The sequence below is a fragment of the Haemaphysalis longicornis genome, unplaced genomic scaffold, assembly GCF_048455015.1.
Source record: "Haemaphysalis longicornis isolate Haplotype H1 unplaced genomic scaffold, Haemaphysalis longicornis Haplotype H1 scaffold_7, whole genome shotgun sequence".
In the NCBI taxonomy this organism is placed as follows: domain Eukaryota; kingdom Metazoa; phylum Arthropoda; class Arachnida; order Ixodida; family Ixodidae; genus Haemaphysalis; species Haemaphysalis longicornis.
This window is the reverse complement of record NW_027526422.1, coordinates 164,772,682-164,795,880: the sequence shown is the minus strand read 5'-3', so window position 1 is coordinate 164,795,880 and position 23,199 is coordinate 164,772,682. Positions and strand designations below refer to the sequence as shown.

At 50.6% G+C, this 23,199-nt stretch overlaps 1 protein-coding gene and 1 pseudogene across 2 annotated transcripts in view; both read left to right on the top strand.

Annotated features, from left to right (window-relative positions):
- The window catches only part of LOC144145430 (monocarboxylate transporter 12-B-like), a 41,457-nt gene that overhangs the window by 1,799 nt on the left and 16,459 nt on the right, over positions 1 to 23,199 (top strand). Inside the window, exon 2 of one of the 2 annotated variants that reach the window (XM_077677046.1) lies at positions 21,550 to 21,615. In XM_077677046.1, the coding sequence (XP_077533172.1) occupies positions 21,550 to 21,615 (66 nt within the window). Of the gene's footprint in view, positions 1 to 21,471; positions 21,616 to 23,199 lie in introns of both variants that reach the window. The other variant, XM_077677045.1, reaches the window with a different exon arrangement.
- LOC144144815 (Y-box-binding protein 3 pseudogene) lies at positions 8,565 to 9,182 on the top strand (annotated as a pseudogene).

Genomic DNA, 23,199 nt, shown 5'->3' with positions numbered 1-23,199 from the left:
TCCTTGGGTTCTTTGTAATGGAGAGGTTCATACTGCCCTCTCATGTTACTGTTACGGCAAACGATTATATTGCAGCATCTCCCGTGGTAGTGTGAACTTCCCGCCAGGTACATAGTGGTGTACCTTCCCGTTTGTCCGTTAGGCGGTGCTCGAAAGCAAGGAAGAGGACGAGGAGTGCGCGCCGAACGAAGGGAAAGAGGAAGAAGACCGTGGAATGGTTGAGGCTAGCCAGAGCTCGTTTCTTGTGGGCACAAGTTCGCCTTGTCTAATAAACCCAGTTTGGCTTTTTTATTGTAACCATCGTTACAAAAGTGGTGGAGGTGCGGGGTACATGATACCCCAATCATCCAGGCCTGTCCACGTCGAAGTGTCGCCCGTACACCAGCGGACCAGCCGTCGCCTACTCGGACTGCCGGCGGAGTGCGGCCTTCTACCTGATCGGGCAACCAAGAAGATTGTAGGCAACACCGCCACTGTGAGCACGAACATGACTGACGCCCCTCTCCAGTACGTGGTGCAACAGCCGCGTACACCAAAAGTCTTCTACGGCGAGCCTTATGAAGACGTGGAAGACTGGCTGGACCACTTCGAACGGGTCGCCACGTTCAACGGCTGGGACAATAACCATAAGCGGCGACAGGTATATCTTGAGGAAGGTGCGCGAACGTGGTTTGAAAACCATGAATCCACACTTTCGTCGTGGGAGGAGTTTCGTCAGCGCTTACTAGCCAATTTCATGAGCAGCGACCACAAAGAAAAGGCCGAGGCTGCCCTTCAAGCACGAAATCAGTGCCAGAACGAGAGTGTTACCATGTACACCGAGGATATGGTCCGTGTTTGTAGGCGCGCAGATCCCGCCATGACGGACGAGAAGAAGGTACGGCACCTCATGCGTGGCGTCAAGCAGGACATCTTCGCCGGGCTGATGCGCAATCCCCCAAGAACGGTTGCCGAATTCGTCAGTGAGGCAACGACAATTGAAGGCGCGCTTCAGCGTAGAGCGAAGCGGTACTGCCAAACCGAAGCCATGGTCTCCAATGCAAGCTGCATGACAGGGTTGGAGAACTGCCTCGATTTGCGGGAACTGGTGAGGAAAATCGTGCGAGAGGAGCTCCAGGCATTCCGCCAGCAGCAGTCTTCGGCACCGACGGTGTCTATCGCCGAAATGATACGCGAAGAAGTCCGGCAAGCGGTGGGTATCCCTGAGCCAACAGAGGAGCCACAGCTGGAGGAACCAAAATTCTCATACGCAGCTGCTCTTCAGCAATACCACCACCGCTCGCCGCCGACCGTCGCCACCCCTGCGCCGACACCACCGCTCAACCCCAGGCCTCGCAGAAGCCTGCCGTATCAACCGGAAACACAACCTCGGAAAAGTGATCTGTGGCGCACTCCTGACCGCAGACCACTCTGTTTCCACTGTGGAGAAGAAGGACATGTCTACCGCGCATGCCCCTATCGCCGTATCGGCTTGCGAGGATTTGCGCCAAATACTCCGCGTCCAAGGAATGGTGAGCGCCCGCAAGAGATTGAATACTACCTCGCCGACCGCCTAAACGTTTTCGCACCACGACGCCCAGAGTCCCGTTCGCCATCGCCCATGCAACGCCGATCCTCGAGTCCACGCTTCGCCCCCAGGTCTTCTGACCGTCCATCGCGCAGCTTTGAAATCCGGGGAAACTATACTCAGCGGCCCCGGGAGGTGAGGCCGCTGGCGTCGACTTTTACGAAGAACCTCCACTGCGACGACGACGAGTAGGGCGAGAGGCATGCGACCAGGCGGAGACGGGGAGCTGTGCCACCCAACATGTAGCGTGCGATGTCTTGGTGGAAATCGATGGGCGCGAGATGACGGCGCTGGCGGACACTGGGGCGGACCATTCCGTCATAAGTAAGCCTTTCGCCACCACACTGAAGAAGGTGCTGACGCCTTGGACTGGCCTCCAGATTCGCACAGCCGGAGGTCATCTGATTAGTCCTGTGGGTATGTGCACTGCTCGAATTAAAATCAAAGGGTTCACATACATCGGCACCTTCGTCGTCCTACCCGAATGCTCAAAAGACTTAATCCTTGGGATGGACTTTTTACAAGCAAATGGTGCAGTTATTGACCTGCAGAAATCGACGATCAGATTTTCCACGAAGCGAGCCATCGAAAAAAACATTGAACACCGACGCGACACGGCTCTGCGCCTCATCGACGAAGACGGCGTCACACTTCCCGCTCGCACAAGTGTATTCGTCAACGTCATGAACGATACATTTTAGGACTACGAAGGGATAGCCGAAGGCAACATGCGGTTACTTCTGGACAAAGGTATCTGCATCGCGAGAGGATTTGTAAAGCTCGAAAATGGGTGCACGCCCGTCTTGCTTACAAATTTTTCCAACGAGCGCCGACATCTCGCGAAAGATACCGCCATTGCATTCATCGAAGAGGTCGCCAACGTAACGCATCTGACCACACTAGGCACGACAGCGGCAGATTCTCATACGCAGGGCGTCATTCCGCCTGTCGAAGTTAACAAGAACCTTTCCGCCACACAGAAGGAGGCTTTAGTGAGTCTCGTGCAGGAATTTTCTGACTGCTTCGCCACGACGTCCAAAGTCCGCCAGACTCATGTGACGAAGCACCGCATCCTAACAGACGAATCCGCCCGACCTGTTCGCCAGCACCCTTACAGAGTGTCTCCGAAGGAGCGTGAAGCAATAAAACAGCAAGTCAAAGAAATGCTAAGCGATGATGTCATCCAGCCTTGGAAGAGCGCATGGGCCTCTCCCGTCGTACTTGTGCGAAAAAAGACAACACGCTTCGCTTCTGCGTTGACTGCCGCCGATTAAACAGTATGACCAAACGCGATGTTTATCCGCTCCCAAGGATTGACGACACGTTGGACCGGTTGCGCGATGCCAAATTCTTCTCGTCCCTAGATCTGAAATCGGGGTATTGGCAGATCGAAGTCGACGAGCGCGACCGCGAAAAGACGGCATTCGTGACACCAGACGGTCTCTACGAATTCAAGGTTCTAGCCTTCGGCCTATGCTCTGCGCCGGCTACATTCCAGCGCATGATGGATACTGTCCTCGCTGGGCTGAAATGTCAGACCTGTCTTATGTACCTGGACGACGTGGTCGTTTTCTCCAGTTCATTTGACGAGCACTTGTCACGGCTCAGAAGTGTCCTGGAGGCTATTCGCTCTGCAGATTTGACCATCAACCCAGAAAAGTGTCATCTGGGGTTTGAAGAGCTCAAATTTCTTGGGCATATTGTAAGTGCTGCTTTGGTTAGTCCGGATCCCGAGAAAACGACTGCCGTCGCGTCATTTCCACGCCCAAACGACAAGAAGGCTTTGCGACGCTTTCTGGGCCTCTGTGCCTATTACAGACGATTTGTAGAGGGATTTTCAAATATCGCCGAGCCACTGACCCGACTTATGAAAGAAGATGTGCCGTTCTCCTGGGGCAACGACCAACAACAGGCCTTCGAAACATTGCGTAGACGCCTACAAAGTGCTCCAGTTCTAGCCCACTTCGATGACGCCGCCGACACGGAAATCCGCACGGATGCCAGCAATGTGGGAATTGGCGCTATTCTTGTACAGTGGCAAGCTGGGGTGAAAAAGGTTGTAGCTTACGCTAGTCGCACCCTTTCCAAAGCGGAAAGGAATTATTCAGCGACAGAGAAAGAATGCCTTGCTGTCATCTGGGCCATCAGCAATTTCCGTCCATACCTGTATGGTAGGCCATTCAGAGCGGTCAGCGACCACCATGCCCTCTGCTGGCTCGCGAACCTCAAGGACTCTTCTGGACGGCTTGCTCAATGGAGTTTAAGGCTACAAGAGTACGACGTTACGGTTGTGTACAAGTCGGGCAGCAAGCAGAGTGATGCTGATTGTTTGTCCCGGGCACCGATTTCCACCGTTTCCCCTGAAGCCGAGGAGGAGGACTTCCCCTTTGTCGGGATGATCCAAGCTGCAGATATGGCTACCCGCCAACTGGCCGACGTGGAGCTCAGACCACTCATTGAATACCTGCGGGATAAAAACGCTGGGCCTCCCCGTGCTTTTCTTAGAGGCATCAACTCGTTCTGCCTGCGCGACAACGTACTTTACAAGCGAAATTACGATCAGAGTAAAGAGAAATTTCTTCTTGTCGTACTGGCAGAATTACGCACGGACATTTTACAAGCATGCCATGACGAGCCTGCAGCTGGGCATCTAGGGGTCACTCGCACATTCGCAAGAATACATAAGAAGTATTACTGGCCAAACCTCTTAGCCTCGGTGCAACAGTACGTGAAGACCTGTCGGGACTGCCAGCGCCGGAAGACGCCACCCGTAAAACCTGCAGGGCTACTTCACCCACTAGACCCTCCTGACGCACCGTTTAAGCAAATCGGCATGGATCTACTGGGCCCCTTCCCCAAGTCAGCCTCAGGGAACGAGTGGATCATTGTGGCAACGGATTACTTAACCCGATATGCAGAGACGCACGCTCTTCCTCGGGGAACCGCTGCCGAGGTAGCGAAGTTCTTTCTTCACAAACTTGTCCTCAGACATGGAGCGCCCGCTGTAGTACTGACTGACCGGGGGACGGCTTTCACATCTGACTTAATGCGTGAAGTACTGCGCTTGACGCACAGTACTCACCGCAAGACTACTGCTTACCACCCCCAAACAAACGGCCTCACGGAAAGACTTAATAGAACCTTGGCTGACATGTTGTCTATGTACATCGACCTCAACCACAAGACATGGGATGAAATTCTCCCTTATGCCACTTTCGCTTATAATACAGCCATGCAGGAAACCACCCGGTTCACACCATTTGAGCTTGTTTTTGGCCGCCCAGTGACGACAACCCTCCACGCAATACTCCCTGTGGATAACGACGTGGTAGCCGGCTCTGATGTTGACGAATTCACGCAAACCGCTGAAGAAGCTCGTCAGCTTGCAAGATTTCGCATCCGCAGGCGACAAGAAATCGACGCCCGGCAATATAACCTGAGACGACGGAATGTGGACTATCGTCCCGGCGACCTTGTTTGGGTATGGACGCCTATCCGCCGCCGTGGACTGTCGGAGAAGCTGCTTCGCCGCTACTTCGGTCCCTACAAGGTTATCCGACGTATCTCCGATCTGAACTACGAGGTGTTACCTGAGAGCAACTCCAACGTTTCTTCTCGACGTCGACCGAGCTCTGAAGTTGTGCACGTGGTGCGCCTAAAGCCATATTACGAGCGGCCATTGGACACCCCCGTTTGACCTACTGTGCTTCTACTTTTTTTTCCCCGGTTACCGCTGCCCTCTTGCTGCCTTGTGTTTCGTCTGATTGTTATTTTGTTTTGCGTATTCCTTTCTTTTCGTTGCCCCTTCGCGTACGCGTTCTAGTGGCATCGGGTCGATGCCACCCCGGAGGGGGGAGCAATGCAGCATCTCCCGTGGTAGTGTGAACTTCCCGCCAGGTACATAGTGGTGTACCTTCCCGTTTGTCCGTTAGGCGGTGCTCGAAAGCAAGGAAGAGGACGAGGAGTGCGCGCCGAACGAAGGGAAAGAGGAAGAAGACCGCGGAACGGTTGAGGCTAGCCAGAGCTCGTTTCTTGTGGGCACAAGTTCGCCTTGTCTAATAAACCCAGTTTGGCTTTTTTATTGTAACCATCGTTACAATATGCTCTCTTATTGACAAATAAAAAAAAAACAAAATACGGGACGTTGTTCTGATACGTCGTTATCGCTGAATTGGAAATAGACAAAACTGCTATTTCTTTTGCTAGAAGACAGTTTTACATTGCGCGCCATGCGGAACTGCACCTGATGCAATTTCAATAAGATTTCACGACGCCAAAGGTCGGTAAGAATGTTTGTCCTATTTCACAGCAACAGCAGCCGCTATTTTCAAGCTCTTACATACCATCACGTCGTTTTACGCAGCTGAAGTTGCGGATGCGTCGCGTAGTCGTTCCCGCCAACTATTGAAATTACGTCACACCATCTCAACCAATCATATAGAGGTAGTGACATACAAGCCGCATCGTTGTTGAAAAGCAAAGACTGGCCTACATTGTCATGCCATGTGTATTTCGTCTAGTTTTTCACTGCCGGTCAAAAAAACTTCACTTTCAATAAAGAGAAAGAAGGCAAACTTTTGAAGTTGCGCAAATAAACGTCATGAAACGTCAAAAGGACGACACGACACACGACCGCTTTGTCAACCACATGCATGTGACCAAAATTGAAAGTGAATAGGAAAACAATTTCGGCAAATTCACAGCTCACTGTGAATTCGATACGTCGAGAATAGGGCCGAGACAGCTATATGCCAGAACTAGTCAAAATCAGGAATATGGCGCAGCGACAACCAGGGTCCTATTTTCGACTGCATATATTCACAGTGAATTGGCCATATTTTAACACGAAAGTGTTTTATGCCGGTATATGCTGAATATCCCTGGAGGGAACCGGCACACCTCTCGGGCAGCAGGGGAAGAGGAGGAGGAAGTGGACGCGGGGAGACACGCGAGGCGAGCGAGCGAGGAAAAGAAGAGAATAAAGCAGTGTTCGTTGAGATCCCATGCACTAAGACGCGGATGTCGTTCTCTCTTCACGTTATATGATTTCTGGCGCCGAGAACCCGGGAGAAGGCCGACATCTGTCTGCGCTGAACATGAAGAAGTTGCGCCGTCGTCGGGGTGTTTTTCGCGGTGACGCTACACGTGTTTTGGCTTCGGCCAACGAGCTCCTACAAGATACCGATTCGGACGCCTCGGACTTACAAGCAGCCATCGAAGACCTCGAGGAAAAGGATGCCGTCTTGAGCGAGCTGGGCGCGAAGATTGATGAACTTCTTGACGATCAGGAGTACGAAGACAAGATAGTAGGTGCGTTATAGTACCACAACAAAATTCGCCACGCGATCACCAAGCTTCGGTTCATGCTGAAGACCAAGAGTGTCACACCTACAGACGTCGGCCAGCCAGGAGTGTTCCCACCGAGCGCCCGATCACGTGGCACTTCTGCTGGCATTAACGGCGAATTCGACCAGGAATCCGCGGCTCACGGCAGCTTCCGCTCTTCTACTCAGAGGGTTGCCTTGCCGAAGCTTCAGATTCCCGTCTTCTCCGGCGTGCTTCGTGAGTGGCAAGGTTTTTGGGAGCACTTCCAGGCGACTATTCACACCCTTCCGGAACTGCCTAATATAGAAAAATTTCAGTATTTGAAGACGTACCTGAGCGGGGACGCCAAGAGGCCAGTTAAGTGGATACGCCTTACCGAAAGCAATTACGAGGTCGCGATCAAGGTGCTGACAGATTGTTTTGGCCGATCGGATGTTCTCGTGGATGACCAGATTGCTAGCCTTCTCATCATTGCCCCCATCGAAAGCTCGGCGCAGGTCTCGCGGCTTCGTGACCTATATGAACAGACCCTGTTTAGGACAAGTTGCCTCGAGAGCCTGGGCGTTCCTGCACCGGAGTACGCAGTAATCCTCCATCGCGTCCTCATGCGCTGACTGCCTGAGGATCTGGCAGTGCTATACAGGCAACGCATGAAGGAGGCTGCAGCCGATGACTCCACTCCCACAAGGCTACCAGGCGACGAGGTCAAACGAGTACTGCGGTTCCTGCATATTCAGGTGGAGAGCAGGAAGGAAAGCAAGGTGACGCAGAAAAGAGCCACTTCAACGCGGCATCGGTGGAGCGGCAAGCGTGCGCTAACGTCTTTCCTGAGCTTCCATCCGCCCTGGCTTTGGCTACCGGCTCATCGTCATCAGAGCCGCGAGCATGTCCACTCTGCGAGGCGCCAAATCACGAAACCGAGGATTGCCAAGCTAAGCTGTCGGGAGAAGAGAAGCGACGAAGAATTGGAAGGAAGCGTTGTTGCTTCCGATTCGGCAAGCCAGGGCACTGGGCATGCAGCTGCTGCCTTCCCACGTGGCTTTGGTGTCGCCATTGTGCGCGACGCCACTTGTCGGTTCTCTGCGACGTGTGGACGCGGCCTAACTCAGGGGTCCCCGCACCACCAGCACCTTTTGGGAGCATGAATCGGCAAACGGCGACTCCTCAAGAAGAGCCGGTCACAACTGATTCTGCTAGTGGTAATTTCACGCCGTCTGTCTTACTACAAACGGCTACGGTATGGGCATGTGGCACTGCTGACCGTGTCCTGGTCCGCCTTCTTTTTGACACCGGCAGCCAGTCAACGTTTGTGCGCAGCGACTTGGCGAACAAGCTAGAGCTTCCATCCACCGGCGTTGAGGACGTTACGGTATTCGCGTTCGGCGACTCTCAGCGTTCGCGTCGGTACAGCTGCCGGAAATTGAACGTCACGCTGACTGGTCGTTTCGAGTCGAAAGAAGTAGCCCTCGATGCTCTGGAGGTTCCGGAGGTATGCACTGTAAGAAGTTCACCTATGGAACCTGCTCTAGTTTCCATACTCCGTAGCCGAAACTTGGTCATCGCGGACGAGCCTCAAGATTGCAAGAATCAGAGGCCCACTATTAGCATCTTAGTGGGCTCTGACAATTACTGGAAGCTGGTCACAGGACGTATCGAACGTTTAACGGACAGCATGTGTGCCGTGGACACAGTTTTTGGTTGGGTCATCCAGGGAACATACTCTAAAAGAGCTCGGCGCAGGCGACCCGATTCCAACGTCAGCGCCAAGACCCCCGTGATGGGCGATCCCGGCAAGAAGAAGCCCGTGCTGGCCGAGCGCGTGCTGGGCACCTTGAAGTGGTTCAACGTCAAGAATGGCTACGGCTTCATCAACCGCAATGACACCCACGAGGACATCTTTGTGCACCATACTGCCATCACGCGCAACAACCCGCAGAAGATCATGCGCAGCGTCGGCGAGGGAGAAACGGTGGAGTTCGACGTCGTCGTCGGCGAGAAGGGCCGCAAAGCGGCCAACGTTACCGGGCCTGACGGCGAGCCCGTGCAAGGAAGCCCCTACGCGGCCGACCGGCGCCGCATTCAACCCCGCTTTTACACGTGGCGCGCGCTACGACGCCGTGTATCTGGGCCCCGTGACGACGGCGACGGGTACGTTACTGCGGACTCGCAGCGGCTGCAGCGGCCACTGCAGTCGCCCCCGCCTCCTGGACGCCGCTTCCGTCCCTGGCGCTACATCTCCATCGCATTTCCTCGTCGGGAAACGTTTTGTATGTCTGCCGTCGACAACTGATCATCTCATGCACAGCATCACGGCCAACGACCTCAGACGACGACTCAACCAACGAGGTCAATTCGTCAGCCAGCTATGGAAGCGATGGAGAAAAGAGTACTTGCTGCTTCTTCGCTCTCCTCATGATGCTCTACCAGCTTTTCCCTCCCGGCTGCAAGTTGGCGACGTTGTCATCGTGCAGTACAACGCTTTTATGTGAAAAGTCGGGCGCATCATCGAGGCATTGCCGGGAAGAGACGGAACAAGCAGGTATTTCCGACTGCGGCTTCCAGGCGGTTAGGAAATCCGGGGTGCCGTCAAGCGGCTTTACCTCTTGGAAGCCGATGCACCCAGCGGGGGGGGCGGGAATATGTTGAATCTCTCTGGCGGGAACCAGCACACCTCTCGGGCAGCAGAGGAAGAGGAAGAGGAGGTGGACGCGGGGAGACGCGCGAGGCGAGCGAGCGAGGAAAAGAAGAGAATAAATCAGTGTTCGTTGAGATCCCATGCACTAAGACGCGGATGTCGTTCTCTCTTCACGTTATAGTATGCACCAAGATCTGACTGACGTCGTACCTGTCACGGAAATATCATTCCCAGACAAATGCCGCTGCGCCAGGATTTGAGCCTGGTGCTCCGTCGACGCAACGGGAGGTGCCAGTCGCTCTACCGACTCCGCTACGAACGGAAGCGCACTTAGCAGTGTGAACTCGCCATATATCTTACCTATAACCCCCTGTATTTCGATGGTGCTGCCATCTACGAGAAGTGAAGCTAAGTAGTCAATAACAATTCTAATGGGCGCCGACAGATGGCGGCAGCTCAGCTCGTCCCAACGCAACCGTCTGCTGTACACCCCACGGAGCAGGGCTCAGTGGTCGCGAAATCGACGTGCCACCTGAGTTTTGCTCGCTAAGCACACCCACAAGACAGCCCCACAAATCATGCTCTTTTGCTGCAGTGGACAATGAGTTCACCAAACAATTCGATAGCAACCCGTTTGGTTTAGTTCGCATGGTTTTCAAGCGCGTGTGGTTTCATTCGGGTTTCCGCAGTGCTCCGGTGCGTGCAATGAAGTGTCCAATGTTGATAAGTCTGACGGTTCCATACCGCCGAAATGTAAATAGCGATGTACAAGTTTATATCGACGCAGACTAAACATTCAACTGATTCTGTGAAGGCACATCTAGCTTTCGTGATTTACCGGTTTTTATCAAAGAGCGATCAACTACATTTTTTTGCGTGAGCACAACGTAGCACTCAGTGACGTTGTGCACATATAGCAATGACAATTTTCAGTGTAATTCGACGCTTGACTCCCACAGATCAGAACAAACCTCACAAAATTGCTCAAAAGGTATAAATACACTTGGCATGTATTGTTCTTGTTGTTGTAGTTCTTTATTAGTCGAGGGAAGGCCACGCTGCGAAAATAGGGGTAGGGAAAGGAGGGGAAGGGCGGAGTAGCCCAGTTAAAAAGATGATGCGTCCATGAAGACGGCACAGGGGTTCCCTTCAGACCACCGTGGTCAGGCTAAGGTGAAGATGTACCATTAGGGGATTTTCACGACCGGAGTAGGCCCAAGTCCACACTAATCTTGAAAGATCACTCTACGCCGAACAACACAAGGGCTCTGATAAAATTTGGATCTTCGAATGGAGGATCATCTTCTGAGGCATCGGGAGGCATAGCATTCGTGAAAATAGGCCGGTACAGTGAAAACGTGGAGAAGCGCCAGATTAGGTGGTCAAGGGTGGCGAATACCGTCATCCTTGCAGTGGGGACTGTAAGGAGCTGCAGACCCCGTTGGGTAAGTCTATTTTCTAGTGATGTGGGGTGTGAGAGCTGCGTTGGCCATAGCTTTGGTGACAAATACTCCCACAGAGTGAGGAATCGGTGGAGCCAGAGCCAGGTAGCCAGGAGGGGTAACGGAAGAACGACGGAACTACCCGCCGCGGTGGCTCAGTGGCTAAGGCGTTGCGCTGCTGAGCACGAGGTCGCGGGTTCGATTCCCAGCCGCGGCGGCCGCTTTTCTGATGGAGGCGAAAAGCGAAAACGCCCGTCTGTTCGAGATTTCGGCGGACGTTAAAGATCCCCAGGTGGTCAAAATAATCCGGAGCCCTCCACTACGGCGCGCCTCATCGTCTGCGTTGCGTCGGCGCGTTAAACCCCACAATCAATCAATCAATCAATCAAGAACGACGGACCTTCCGTGCCTGGCGTGCGTGATCAAGTTGAAGGCGAGGGCAGGGGAAGGAGGGCGACGCGTTATCAACCAGGGGAGGTGTACTATCAACACGCTCCCGTGCTGCATCATGTGCAGCCTGGTTGCCTCCATCGGAATCCGACTCACAAGAAGAACTTAGCGGTGGTTTACTGGGCCATGCTTCGTACGATCCCCGGACGTCCGAGGCATACTCGCATTGACGCTCTTCAACGTGCTGCCCCGGTCCCTTCAATGCAGGAGCGCCTTGCGGAAGCTGTACAACATCGGTTTCGGTGGACATTAACGCAACAGGGGACTGCACTCTTTGCGTGGGACGAACGTGTACCTCCAGTACTTCCAGCGGCCTCACAACCCCCTCCCCCTTGGTTAAGCCCGCCTGTTACAGTTGCCCACGAACAAACCAGAATTCCGCGCTTCCGTCGTACTGCCCGCGAAAGGGCCCTTCAGCGCGTCCTCGCAGCGAAATTGCCGGACGAGGTCGATATTTTTACGGATGCTAGCCCATATGCTGCTAGCCCTTCCCATATGGTTCTAGCCTGGCGCTCCCAAGCTCAACCGGACCTGGACGGCTCCCTCACACGTCACGCTTTTAACTCGTCCCCCCTGGAAGCGGAACTCCAGAGCATCCGTATCGCACTGGATAATTTGGCCTTCACCATTGCAAACCCGACCCCTCCACGCATCGGCATTCTCACAGACTTTCACCAAGCCCTCCAAGAGCTGCGCAAGCCCTTCACCGATCGTCCAACAGTGCACCGAATCCAACATATGACCGCCGTGCTGGCACGTAATGGGATTACTACCCGTTTTGCATGTAATAAAAAAATTAGGACGGCAGCTGAGGCTGGCAACAGAAACAAATCAAAATTGGCGTCAACAACAGAAGTCAAAATTGGCGTCAACACCACAATTGGATCAAGTAATGCTGATCCAAAAGCGAGCCAAAGCGGGATGTTGATCGGAAAAACATCACACAATCTTTTTTACTATGTCTGTTTATTTCTTTGAATATCTTGTAGTGACGTCGTTGAGTTCTCTGCTACAATACAAATTTTGTTGCGTTATCAACTTCGCTGCCGTCACCGCTGCCACGCAAGCGTTCGCGGCGATGTTACAAGTTAATGGCGTGATCACAGAAGAAGACAGCCGTCACCATCGGTTGTATGATGCGTAAGAGCAGTGAAACGATACGCCTGATAATAGCGGAGCATGCCGATGCCGCCACTTAACCTCGACCTCAATCAGCGTCGTAATGAATAAAAAGTCAGTTTTTTTATATTTTTCTCTTCAGTTTGATCATGCCACCCGGCATCTTACTCTGAGGAGCATGGACAAATGCCATGCTTTGGGGTATATGCAATGGAAAGGCTTGTACAACCATGTTATCTTACTGTTACGCGAAACAAATATTTGCTGTATTATTGGCAAACATTGAAACAAAATACCGGATGCTTTTTTTGTGCGCTATTGTCACTGACTTGGAAACAGTCAAAAAAATTATTTTTTTTCTCTCGGAAGCAGTCTTAAACCGCGTGTCGCGCGAAACTGCGCCTGCTTCAAATTCACGGGGATTTCACGGTACTGACGGTCGGTGAAATTCTTTGCTCTATGTCACCACCAAAGTCGCCATTTGCAAGCTGTTGCGTACAATCACGTCACTTTTACGAAGGCTGAAGTTGCCAGTGTTTCGCGTTCCCGCGAAATGTTTATATGAGGTAACGCCTTCTCATCCAATCAGAGAGAGTGCATGGCCTACAGGCTGTATTATCGCTGAACAGAAATTACAGGCTATGGTGTCGTGTACGCTGCATTTCGTCGATTTTTTCTATGCCGGTCAAGAATTATAGAATATCGGGGTGGTGGCCTGAGACACCTGAGTCCCTTTAAGCGAGGTATGCTTTGGGTATACGCGATCATGCATGTGAGGTAGGGTCTTGATCCTGTGAAAGAGTGTGAGGGAAATGCGGGAAACGAATATCATCAGAACGTTGCGGCAGGCTTAGTGACAGTCTGGTGGAATGCTGGCACTGCCGCTGGTACCTAAAGCTGTCTTTTCAGTGTTTGTGGTGTTGATATTTGCGATCGTGCGGATGTAGAAGGTAGACTTGGAGGTGGAACGCCACCAAATTGGGCTGTCGTCGGTGGAACTGGGCTTCACGATAGCGTGTACAGTGTTCGAATGGTATGAGTCCTGCTTCTGTAGGAGACAAAAGCACCTTAACCATCATTTTAGGTTGTACTAAGGGATTGTTATCTGTGGGGAAGAGATATCTTCATATACAGTAGAATCTCGATAAACGGAAATCGCTTAAACGGAACTGCTGCTTAAACGGAACAGTTGCCTGGAATTTGGTTGGTTTTGTTTTCAGATTACGTAAGAAAACTCTCGGTAATCGGAACTAAAACTTCCACATCACCGTGTCAACAGAACCAGAAATGGAACTTCTTGGGAAATCTACTGGCATGAGAATGAGCTTTTTACCGTTCCGGCTGTTTTGTTTTTGTTTTTTGTTTCTTCCTTCGTGCTTTTGTAGCCTTGTTGGGCTCGTAAGCCTCATGTCGTAAGCGGTTAGCCGTGTTAGCGCACCAAATGCAACATCGCAGTTCTTGGTTTAGTCGTTCGGTCCCGATTCTAGACGCTGAGGCTGCAGGGCTCACCTCCTGTCGCCTCGTTCGTGCCATCATTGTGCTATTCGTCCTTCATCACCACGTTGCCGTCTTCTAAGTTCGGTGGCCCGTAAGCACTCGCAATGTTGAGGCCTCTATCCTCGTTGAAGATGCAGTTGCAAGGACTCAAACAAAAATAATGGACGCATTTTAAAGTGTACAGCGACTCCTTGTTGCAAAATCAACTTTGTGAATGCTGTGCCTACGCTTCTTGCAGTTTTCTTGCTTTCTGAAAACTATCAGCTACAGTCACTTTCTGGTGGTTAGAGTTCCATGAAATGCCCTTAGAAGTGTGTACGCACATACATTTGCACCTTAGAGCATCTCCGTCAGTAAACGGAACTCATGTTAAACGAAACTAATTTTTCCGGACCCTTGAAGTTCCGTTTATAGAGAGTCTACTGTAGAGTCCAATATGGCAAAAATGCGTTGTGGTGCGTCGAGTGAATTTGAAACGGAGCAGCCGAGAGGGTGGAGTTGGCACAGTTTGGGAACCTGAGGCGAAGATGACGTGGCTGTCTGACTTTCTGAGCTTGTGGGAGCTCCAAGACTGAATTGTCGTGGCCCAGTTTGATCAGTCCCGTAGTATTGGGATATCGGTGGCATCCAAGAGCAATTAAGATGCTTTAAGATTCCGTACTTGGGTTTTGTAGTATTCTTTGCGCTCCTAAGCACTTCGCCACGCCTGTTTTGAGATATGCTTTGTGTAATACGTCCACTGTGCAGCGTCACCTTGCACGGTAAGCGAGTAAGGGTTTCCTCCGGCTTTGGAGTCCTAAAGAGAGTGGGGAGTTTAGATTCGAGGCGCCATGTTAATGTAGGGTGGGGAGGATTTGAAACCTCTAAATGATTCAGGAAAGTTTTGTGCGAACGGTGTCGAGCAGCTGTTTCGGGGAATGCTGGTAATTGTTTCCAAGTCGTTGGATTTGGTGATGCGTTCTCGTTTTCCATTTTGAACGCAACAGCTGGCGAAGGTACTCCGAGAACGCTTGGTGCTTATAAGCTCTATTGTTGGTAGAAAAAGATCACCAGCTTTGGGCTATCAAGAAATAGGCATACTCTGCTACATGTTGAATAGGCTCTGTAATTCTTCTCTTGAGGTATCGGGTATCTTTTCGAGTTTTCTGATGGCTGACGAAACCTGGTAGAACTACACACAGAGACGCCAGGTGGAAGTCTCCTGAGGTCTTTTGCAAGTGTGCAAGAACGGTCTTGGTATGTTTCTGCACCAATTGATGAACTCGGACGTTGACAGTTTGATGTATGCGTCAGTAGAAGGAAGTGAATGACCGCCTTTGCAGAAAAATGTCCAGTCTACGAGCGTTGATTGTCCGATGTGCTGTTAAAAGGGTATAGGCTGCGGTAATGTGTGGACAGAGGTCCAGTTACTGCTTCTAATAGTGTTGATAAGCGTGCCCAATAAAGAACACAACGCAGTAGAGTCGGATGGATGAACTGGAAAAACGGTGTACAATACAATCTTGCGTCAGGTTAATTACTGTCGTTGTTTCCATTCCTTCTTAAAAATACCCATGAATTGTGAGGGACAAGAGCGTCGCCGAGCGAAAGCAGAGGGTTTGAGTAAGCTGTCTGTGCATTCAGTAGAATTTCGATGTGCAGTAAACGTCTAGGATAAATAACTTGGTTTACCAAGTCATACAAATATGATTTCAACAAGAGTATTGTCGACCAGAGAGGAAATACATGTTGGATGGAAAGTTTTTGAGCTCACTCAGGGAAGTATAGGGATCGGGCTATACCAAACAGAGCGTAAATTCGTCATTTCGGTTTGGGGTTGTACATTTCTTAGCACGATGATATTCGGTAGGGAAGGCGATTAGTTGGTTGCTGTGAGCGACTTGTGCTTTCTTACTATTGAAAGACGGGCAGTTTTATTTTTAGGTGGTTTCCGTTGGCCTCCGTTTCCTCAGCGTGCAGGGAGCCGGTACCGGACACGTGTGCATTGTAAACAGCGGAGATGTTTTTGTTGGCCTGTGGGTGATCACGTGTATAGTTTTCTTATTCGAGCACAAAATAGCGAGGGGCGAAACTAGGAAAATAGAAATAGGGAGTAGACGGTGCCTCTGTTCGTTTTGTTGTGTGTCAGTAGTGCGGCAACTACATGTTGTTCAGCCATGGAGATGATTTGAGTTGTGACTTTCCCGTGTATCATTTAGGTACACGAGCAGCTTATTCACCCGACGGACGCCCCACCTGCATGTAAAAAGATACAGCCCGGAGTCTAGTCCTATCTTGGTGAAGAGCACTGCCAATACTAGGTTGCGTAGCGGTGGCGTATCTTGGTGTGTGGAAGAGGGGCGGCGAATAATGAGTTCCTGCGTGAAGGCAAACTGCAGCGCCGAATTCGAAGTTCGCCGAAGGAGCGGACAAAGAAGGTCAATTACTGCCGCAGAGCCTCGCTTTCACCGCGGTCACCTTATCTTGGCTCCGAGGAGTTCTACCCGGAAGTTATTTTTGGTCGTGTTTGGTTGGTTGCCTTCCGCACTACCGCCAACTCGTACCTTTACCCTACTGTAGGAGCGCGTCTTCGGCACCGCCTCTTTAATTTCGCGCCTAAGGTACAGGTTTAAAGCTTCGACACTCTGGCAGCTACTTCTTCACTCGAGGACTGTGAGGCGTTTTGCTGACAGGAATGCACACATAAAAAACGTACACTTTCACAAGAAGACGAGAAGTGTCGTATTTTTACCTGTGTCAGTATCTGTGAGCATTGCAAGCGCAAGTTCCCTCCAAAAGCGTTTTGCACCAACTAGCGTGGCGTGAAGCTTGGCTGTGAGTGGCAGCTGTACGAGAGACTGTGGTCTCTCTCCATGCATACAGAGAAGCTGCAGAGGCTTCTCCGATAGTGATAAATGGAGATGTTTTACTAAGCCGAACTTTGCCAAAAATGAGCGACCTGCTCTGAACATTTTACCGAGGCAGTTCATCGAGAAATGCGAGGTGCCGTCCGTAAAATCTAGGATTCACATTTATGAGCCACCCAAGCTATAGGTAGATTTTGAGCTTGATGATTACATTGGAAGGCTTGGGGACAACTGTGTACAGGTTAACATCCCGGATATTTAGGCGGGAAGTGTCCGCGCCGTGCTCGCTCAAAAAATTTCTGTACACAAGGAGCACAGGAGGTTTAGATTAGGCGTTTGAGGCGCGCAAAGTCATACTTCTCATCGTACCCTTCGCCCTGCAGAAAGTACTTCAAAACAAACGGGTGTCTGAACGACTGGGCTCCTGACCGCCAATGCAGTTTGTTGGAGACCAACACATACACATCTTTGCTAACGGTATGCAGAATTTCAGTTTTCCAATGAAGTGCGCGCGACTGTCGTTAGTATTCCGAGTGATTCCAAGTATGATATCGTGGTCCGATTGAGGCAAGAAAGAAGCGTTCTGTTCACGACTGTTTCTTGCTGCTAAACAGTTGTGCATGCTCGGCGAGAGCATGATAGGCTCCGTTCTTGGTTTTCAATTCGTACCGCCTGTGTATGTCATTTTTCTTATGTATATTGACTTGCCGTTTGCTGCAACGCCTTCACATACTATTGTTAAACGTTTTTGTTGAGGCGATTAACTTTTAATGATGAAGCTTGTGTAGCAGCGTCTTCGATTTCTCGCTGCTCAGGGTCACATCCTAGCTGCACAAAACACGAGAAAGAGCGTCACTTTTGCCGAGCACGTCGACAAATCTACCCATTTCGTCTTGCTGGCTGTGCCCGCAGTTTGCTGATCTATTATTTCTACTCCGCAGTCAAAAGCATGAAATGAGGAACATGGTAGTCGTGACGTATTATGGTAAAATCGTTCCTTTTGTCACCCTGTCTTGTGCGAATATTTGGCCTGTATCGGACCAGAGAAGACCGTAGAGACCCGTTGTGCGAGGGGGATTCAATCGAAGTAAAGGGCAGAAAACTACTCCTGTAATATTTTTAAAATGAATAATAAATGTGTCAGCCGATCACGCACGTTTGTGTAGAATATTCAAAGGGACACAGGCGTCCACCAGCACGTTGGTTTACAATGAATGTCTGGACCTTCCCATAGATATTTTAGCGTTGTTTCGATGCGGAAAGACATCCTAATTGCTGAAAAATAGCTGATCAAACTGTGATTACACGTGCCGCCAATTGCGACTGCAGCCGCTGTTTGTGTCGCGATAAACTGGAAGCAAGCGAGGCAGCGGTTATGTTAGCGGCACAGAAGAAACCGAAAAGAACCTTGCCAAGTAACAAGCGGTTTGGTAAGTTTTTGGTCTAATCATTCATGCTTTCTTGAACTCACACGTCTTTGGCGGCTCCGGAACTCTAGGTAAATTGTGCCTTCATGGGTACCGCGATTCGTATTGACGCTTTGTTGAAGAAAAAGATATCGTTCTTTTCAGGCACCGCGAAAGTTGGTATCGATCCGACCGTTCATGCGCAGTGCGCACGCTTTATCGGAAAGGGGGGCTACGTCCCCAAGCATGGACGAGTATTGCCATCCTGCGGTAGCTCCATCGGTAGCCTGAGGAAACAAAAGCTTAGGAGAGGCCCTGACGTCACTTCTACAGCAGCCGAAAATGGCGTCTTGGTCAGCCGCCATTTTTTGCTTGTATTTTGCGCGAGAGCACTACCTCCTCCGCCGTCTCTCGCTCCACTGTCGTGTGCTTCGTCTTTGCCCATCGATCATTGGCTACCGGCTGGGCCGCGCAGTGACGCCGTGCATCGGTGGGCCAGCCTTCGGCGCCATTGCTAGGACGTGGTTGCCGTCAGCCTACCATGGCCGTGAAAAAATTACGTAACTTCTTCCACACTACTCCCAATGAGCCGGTGGCCAGCAGGGCCTCTCCTAGCCACGACACACGTTGCGCCCGGTTGGTTATTTGAGTACTTTCTGTGCGATTTGCGCGTTATAGCCAGTGGCGGCGGCACCTGCATTACGTTTTCGCATTTTTCTTCCTTAATTTTTAAGAAGCTACGTGTAAGAGGGGCATATTTGTGTTCTTGGTGGGCTATTCTATCAATATAGAGCAACTTGTAAGTTAGCTTCAGTGTCCCTTTACAAGCGGGAGCTGTCCATTTACCTCTTTTTTTTCAAGTAAAGCGCATGGCCGAATTTATAAGGAACAAATTTACAAAAGAGGGCCAGTAGTAGGATAGCTCCGGGGGCCAGTGGAGTTGACAAGAATATAAATGCAGGTATTCATAATTTAAGTAGGTTTTGGCGAAAAACACATGAAGGGAGGCCTGCGTATTTTAAATAAGCGAGTTTGACCTGCCGCGGTGGCTCAGTAGCTAAGGCGTTGCACTGTTGAGAACAAGGTCGCGGGTTCGATTCCCGGCCGCGGTGGCTGCTTTTCTGATGGAGGCGAAAAGCAAAAACGCCCACGTGCACGAGAATTCGGCGCACGTTAAAGATCCCCAGGTGGCCAAAGTTAATATAGATCCCTCCACTACGGCGTGCCTCATCGCCTGCATTGCATCGGCACGTTAAATCCTCCAATCAATCAATAAATCAATCAACGAATCAATCAATAAATCAATCAATGAATCGATCAGGCAATCAATCAAATAATTAATTAATCAATCAATCAATCAATCAATCAATCAAAAAAGCAAGATTGGCGTCCTTCTTCCGCCAGTATGATAGTGCGTGGTGTTTTATTATTTCGCAGAAGTTGCATTCAATTTCATAACCCGTCAAGAACTGCAAAAAAATACCGGCCAAACTATTCCGTCAAAGCGTCAGGGTTGTTTGGAAAAAAGTGTGAGCTTCCATCTTCCAAAAATATAAAGAAATGGGAGAATCGCATATGACACAAAAAAGCTCAAATCCGTATTGCTGCTTCAAACAAACTAACGCCGACTTACAAATCACGTGGAAAGTTTATAACGCGTGGGAATTTGGCAAACGTTTTCTCGCTATTGTCAAGTAGAGATAAGGAGAAACACGTGCAAATGGTACTGCATAGCAAATTAGAAGTGTGGTGCCCGTTTATTTTCCCCCGGCCACGCTGGCTCAGGGGTTAAGCCCAGAGAGTTTCTTGTAATCTATACTAGAGAGGAATCTGACGCCACCGTCCATGCTGCTCACATCACGGCCGTCTGTGCAGTTACGGACCGCCGCAACATCATGCGTTCGCCTTAGTTACATATTTGGCTTTGATTGAAACGTTCTAGTGAGCACCAATTTAAACAAAGTGGAACAAAAACGCGAAGAATAGTGTGCAATTATGTCAGGGGGAAAATAAAACAGGTAGTTTTATAACTAAAGAAAACAGAACTAAAGCGTATTTTTACCGGAAGGGTTGTGCTTGCTATTCTACAGGCCAAGTTGATTGTTACGAACAATTTTATGATTGGAAGGGGGGAACTCATTAGAGACTAATGTCATTATTTTACTATTATTTCAACTATTAGCTTGTTTGGAGGGTTTGGAAAGTTTTTTGAGCGTGCTTATGAAAACTTCGCCTTCGTGGTGAAGCGGCGTCGAACACGGCTACCACAAAACACGGCTACCACAGACCAGGGAGGATTTCGGATCCTCGTAGCTCGTATACGTGTTAATGCATAGTGAAAAAGGAAATACCAAAATCCCTTTAAGAATCTAATCTACTGTTGTCATGCCAACCCCAGCCAAAATTGGGTGTCTTCCCATAAACACCCACGACTACATGGATTACCAGGCGCAGGTTCCCCTCTAGTATACTTATTAAAAAACTTGCTGAGCACGAGGTCGCGGGTTCGATTCCCGGCCGCGGCGGCCGCTTTTCTGATGGAGGCGAAAAGCAAAAACGCCCGTGTGTACGAGATTTCGGCGCACGATAAAGATCCCCAGGTGGTCAAAATTAATCCGGAGCTCTCCACTACGGCGCGCCTCATCGCCTGCGTCGCGTCGGCGCGTTAAACCCTACAATCAATCACTTATTAAGAAACTCTATGGTTAAGCCGTTGTGCTGTGGCTCCCAAGGACGCAGCCATGATTCGCGGCCGCGGCAGGCGTTTTTAAGATGGAGGGAGAATCCAAAGCCGCCACAGCGTCGAGTTTTCTGCCCCTGTTAAAAAACCTTAGTTGTCAAAATTAATCCAGGACCCTCCACTACGGCGACTCTCGAGCCCATGTGCAGCTTAGGCATATTCAGCCACACAATCAATAATTAAAATCATGTTTATTTCATGCTCGTGGCTAAAATGTCACTGGCGGCGTGTGCCCAGCACTTGTCTGTTATGGCACAGGCCCAGCCCTGTCGCTCTTAAGATAAGTCCGTATTAAATTGTATTGGAAATTGTTTCAGCAGCAGTAAGCATGATAATCAGCTAATCCTAGACAACTAGGAAACATAAGAATATCCAGGTGAACCTTAGCTCACTCGACGTATATCGTGGCGCAGCCGAGCTAAGCCACTGCTAATTTTTTTGCAGGCTTCGGACAGGCTCTTATCCAGACCAAGGTTTCTGTATTCTGGCTCACCATGCTCTCGGTGGCTACGGTTTCCGCAGGCATTGTCGGCGGCGCCTACTGCCCAAACATGGTGTGCATGAGCGTCGCAATCGGAGGAGTCTACGGTGAGAATTACACAGTATAGCGTCGGTATCACGCCATTATATGAGAAAGATGCACGTGTGTTTATATTTTGTCGGGGATTGACAGCTTTCACATCGCAAATTCAGAACACAGTTATGCACACCACTTCTGTGAGGGAGCTGTGCGCTGAAGCTACAATTAGGATAGCCAACGACACGAAAGACGCGCAGGCATTAAAAATCTGTAAAAAAAAAACTGGTGCTGTGGGCTCGTATAAAACCGCAGCTGTCCGTCGTCACTCATGAAGGTACTTTCACGGGTACTTTCACAAATAAGAAAAACCTCGATGTTGTGCTCCAGTTTCCAAAGAAAGTCTTCTTTTTTGGTATTTTGGGATGTGATATGAAACGTCAGGCGCAATGCCCGCGTCACCATTTTAGCGCGAGTGCGGTTGATAAGCCATTAGCAAACCATAGAATTAGGTAGCAGCTGGTAGTGTAAAACTAACTGCATTTAAGGGGAAAAATGGCAAGGAATTTGTATGTCCCGATATAAGCAACACATCCCTGAAAGTGTTCTGTATAGGGCTTGTGCAGGCGGCCACAAATGAGACTAGCCCGTTAAGCAAAGCGGAAGAACTATAGGCGCGAAGCCTTTCGGCCCATCGCCCGCTGTCGAGATGCTGAGTGGTGATGCTTGTCATTCGCCAGTCAATACATAAACAGTTTTCTAGATTTCACCTGCTGCTATTAGTTTCTCTCGACAGTACCAGCCGAAGGTGCCTCGCCTAACCTCGCAAACCAGCAGCTCGATTCCTGGCAGCTTGCGGTATAAGCTGTACTCGTAGCTCCTGTCACCTGGTTAGCCACGAGGCTACGACTAACCCGTGGGTGTGGCGCTATGAGCACGTGACGTGAACAAACGTGTGGTGTATCGGCTCCGACGATTTTCGGCTGGGGCCACGGCCAAAATCAACCTACTAAGGCAAAACTGGAATCGAACGATCCGGAACATTGAGCGGAACAACTGGATAATAAAGTCGTCCAGGTGGGACCATTTTCTACGAATTTCAGCAGATTTTTGACCGACTACGTGGCAGCCACCGCGGCGACGCCGACGGCCGGCCGGGCGAAGTCGGCCTTCCGAGGAAAAACCGGCAACTTCCACGCTGCAATCACGTGGTTACGAGCCTGCATTGATGGCTTGGACCTCGGCCCCAACCACCGGTCACCCAACGTCTACGGTTTTTCCGAAAATTCGGAGTCAAGCTTTACTGCAAGCGGCTGAACGCCGGTCCCAGGACAAAGGCAAGATGACGGCGTCCGACGTCGCCCCGGCCATCGGCTGGTCGGTCGGAAACGTGAACGCTACCCCCGACGCGCACCACGGGAAGCAAGGGAAAGCTGTTCACGAAGTGGAAGCCGTGCCCAATGCCCAAACCCCTCCCGAAGACTACGTTATAGTCATCAAGCCCAGGCAACGTGTTTCTCTTCACGAGGCGTTGACGGAAACCGGCCACGGCACCACCATCTCTTCGTAACTCGGGCAGGAACGGCCCCACGCCATCTCCGTTCTGCCATCACGAGACCAAAACATCATAATCGTGCACACGCCGGACATCGAGG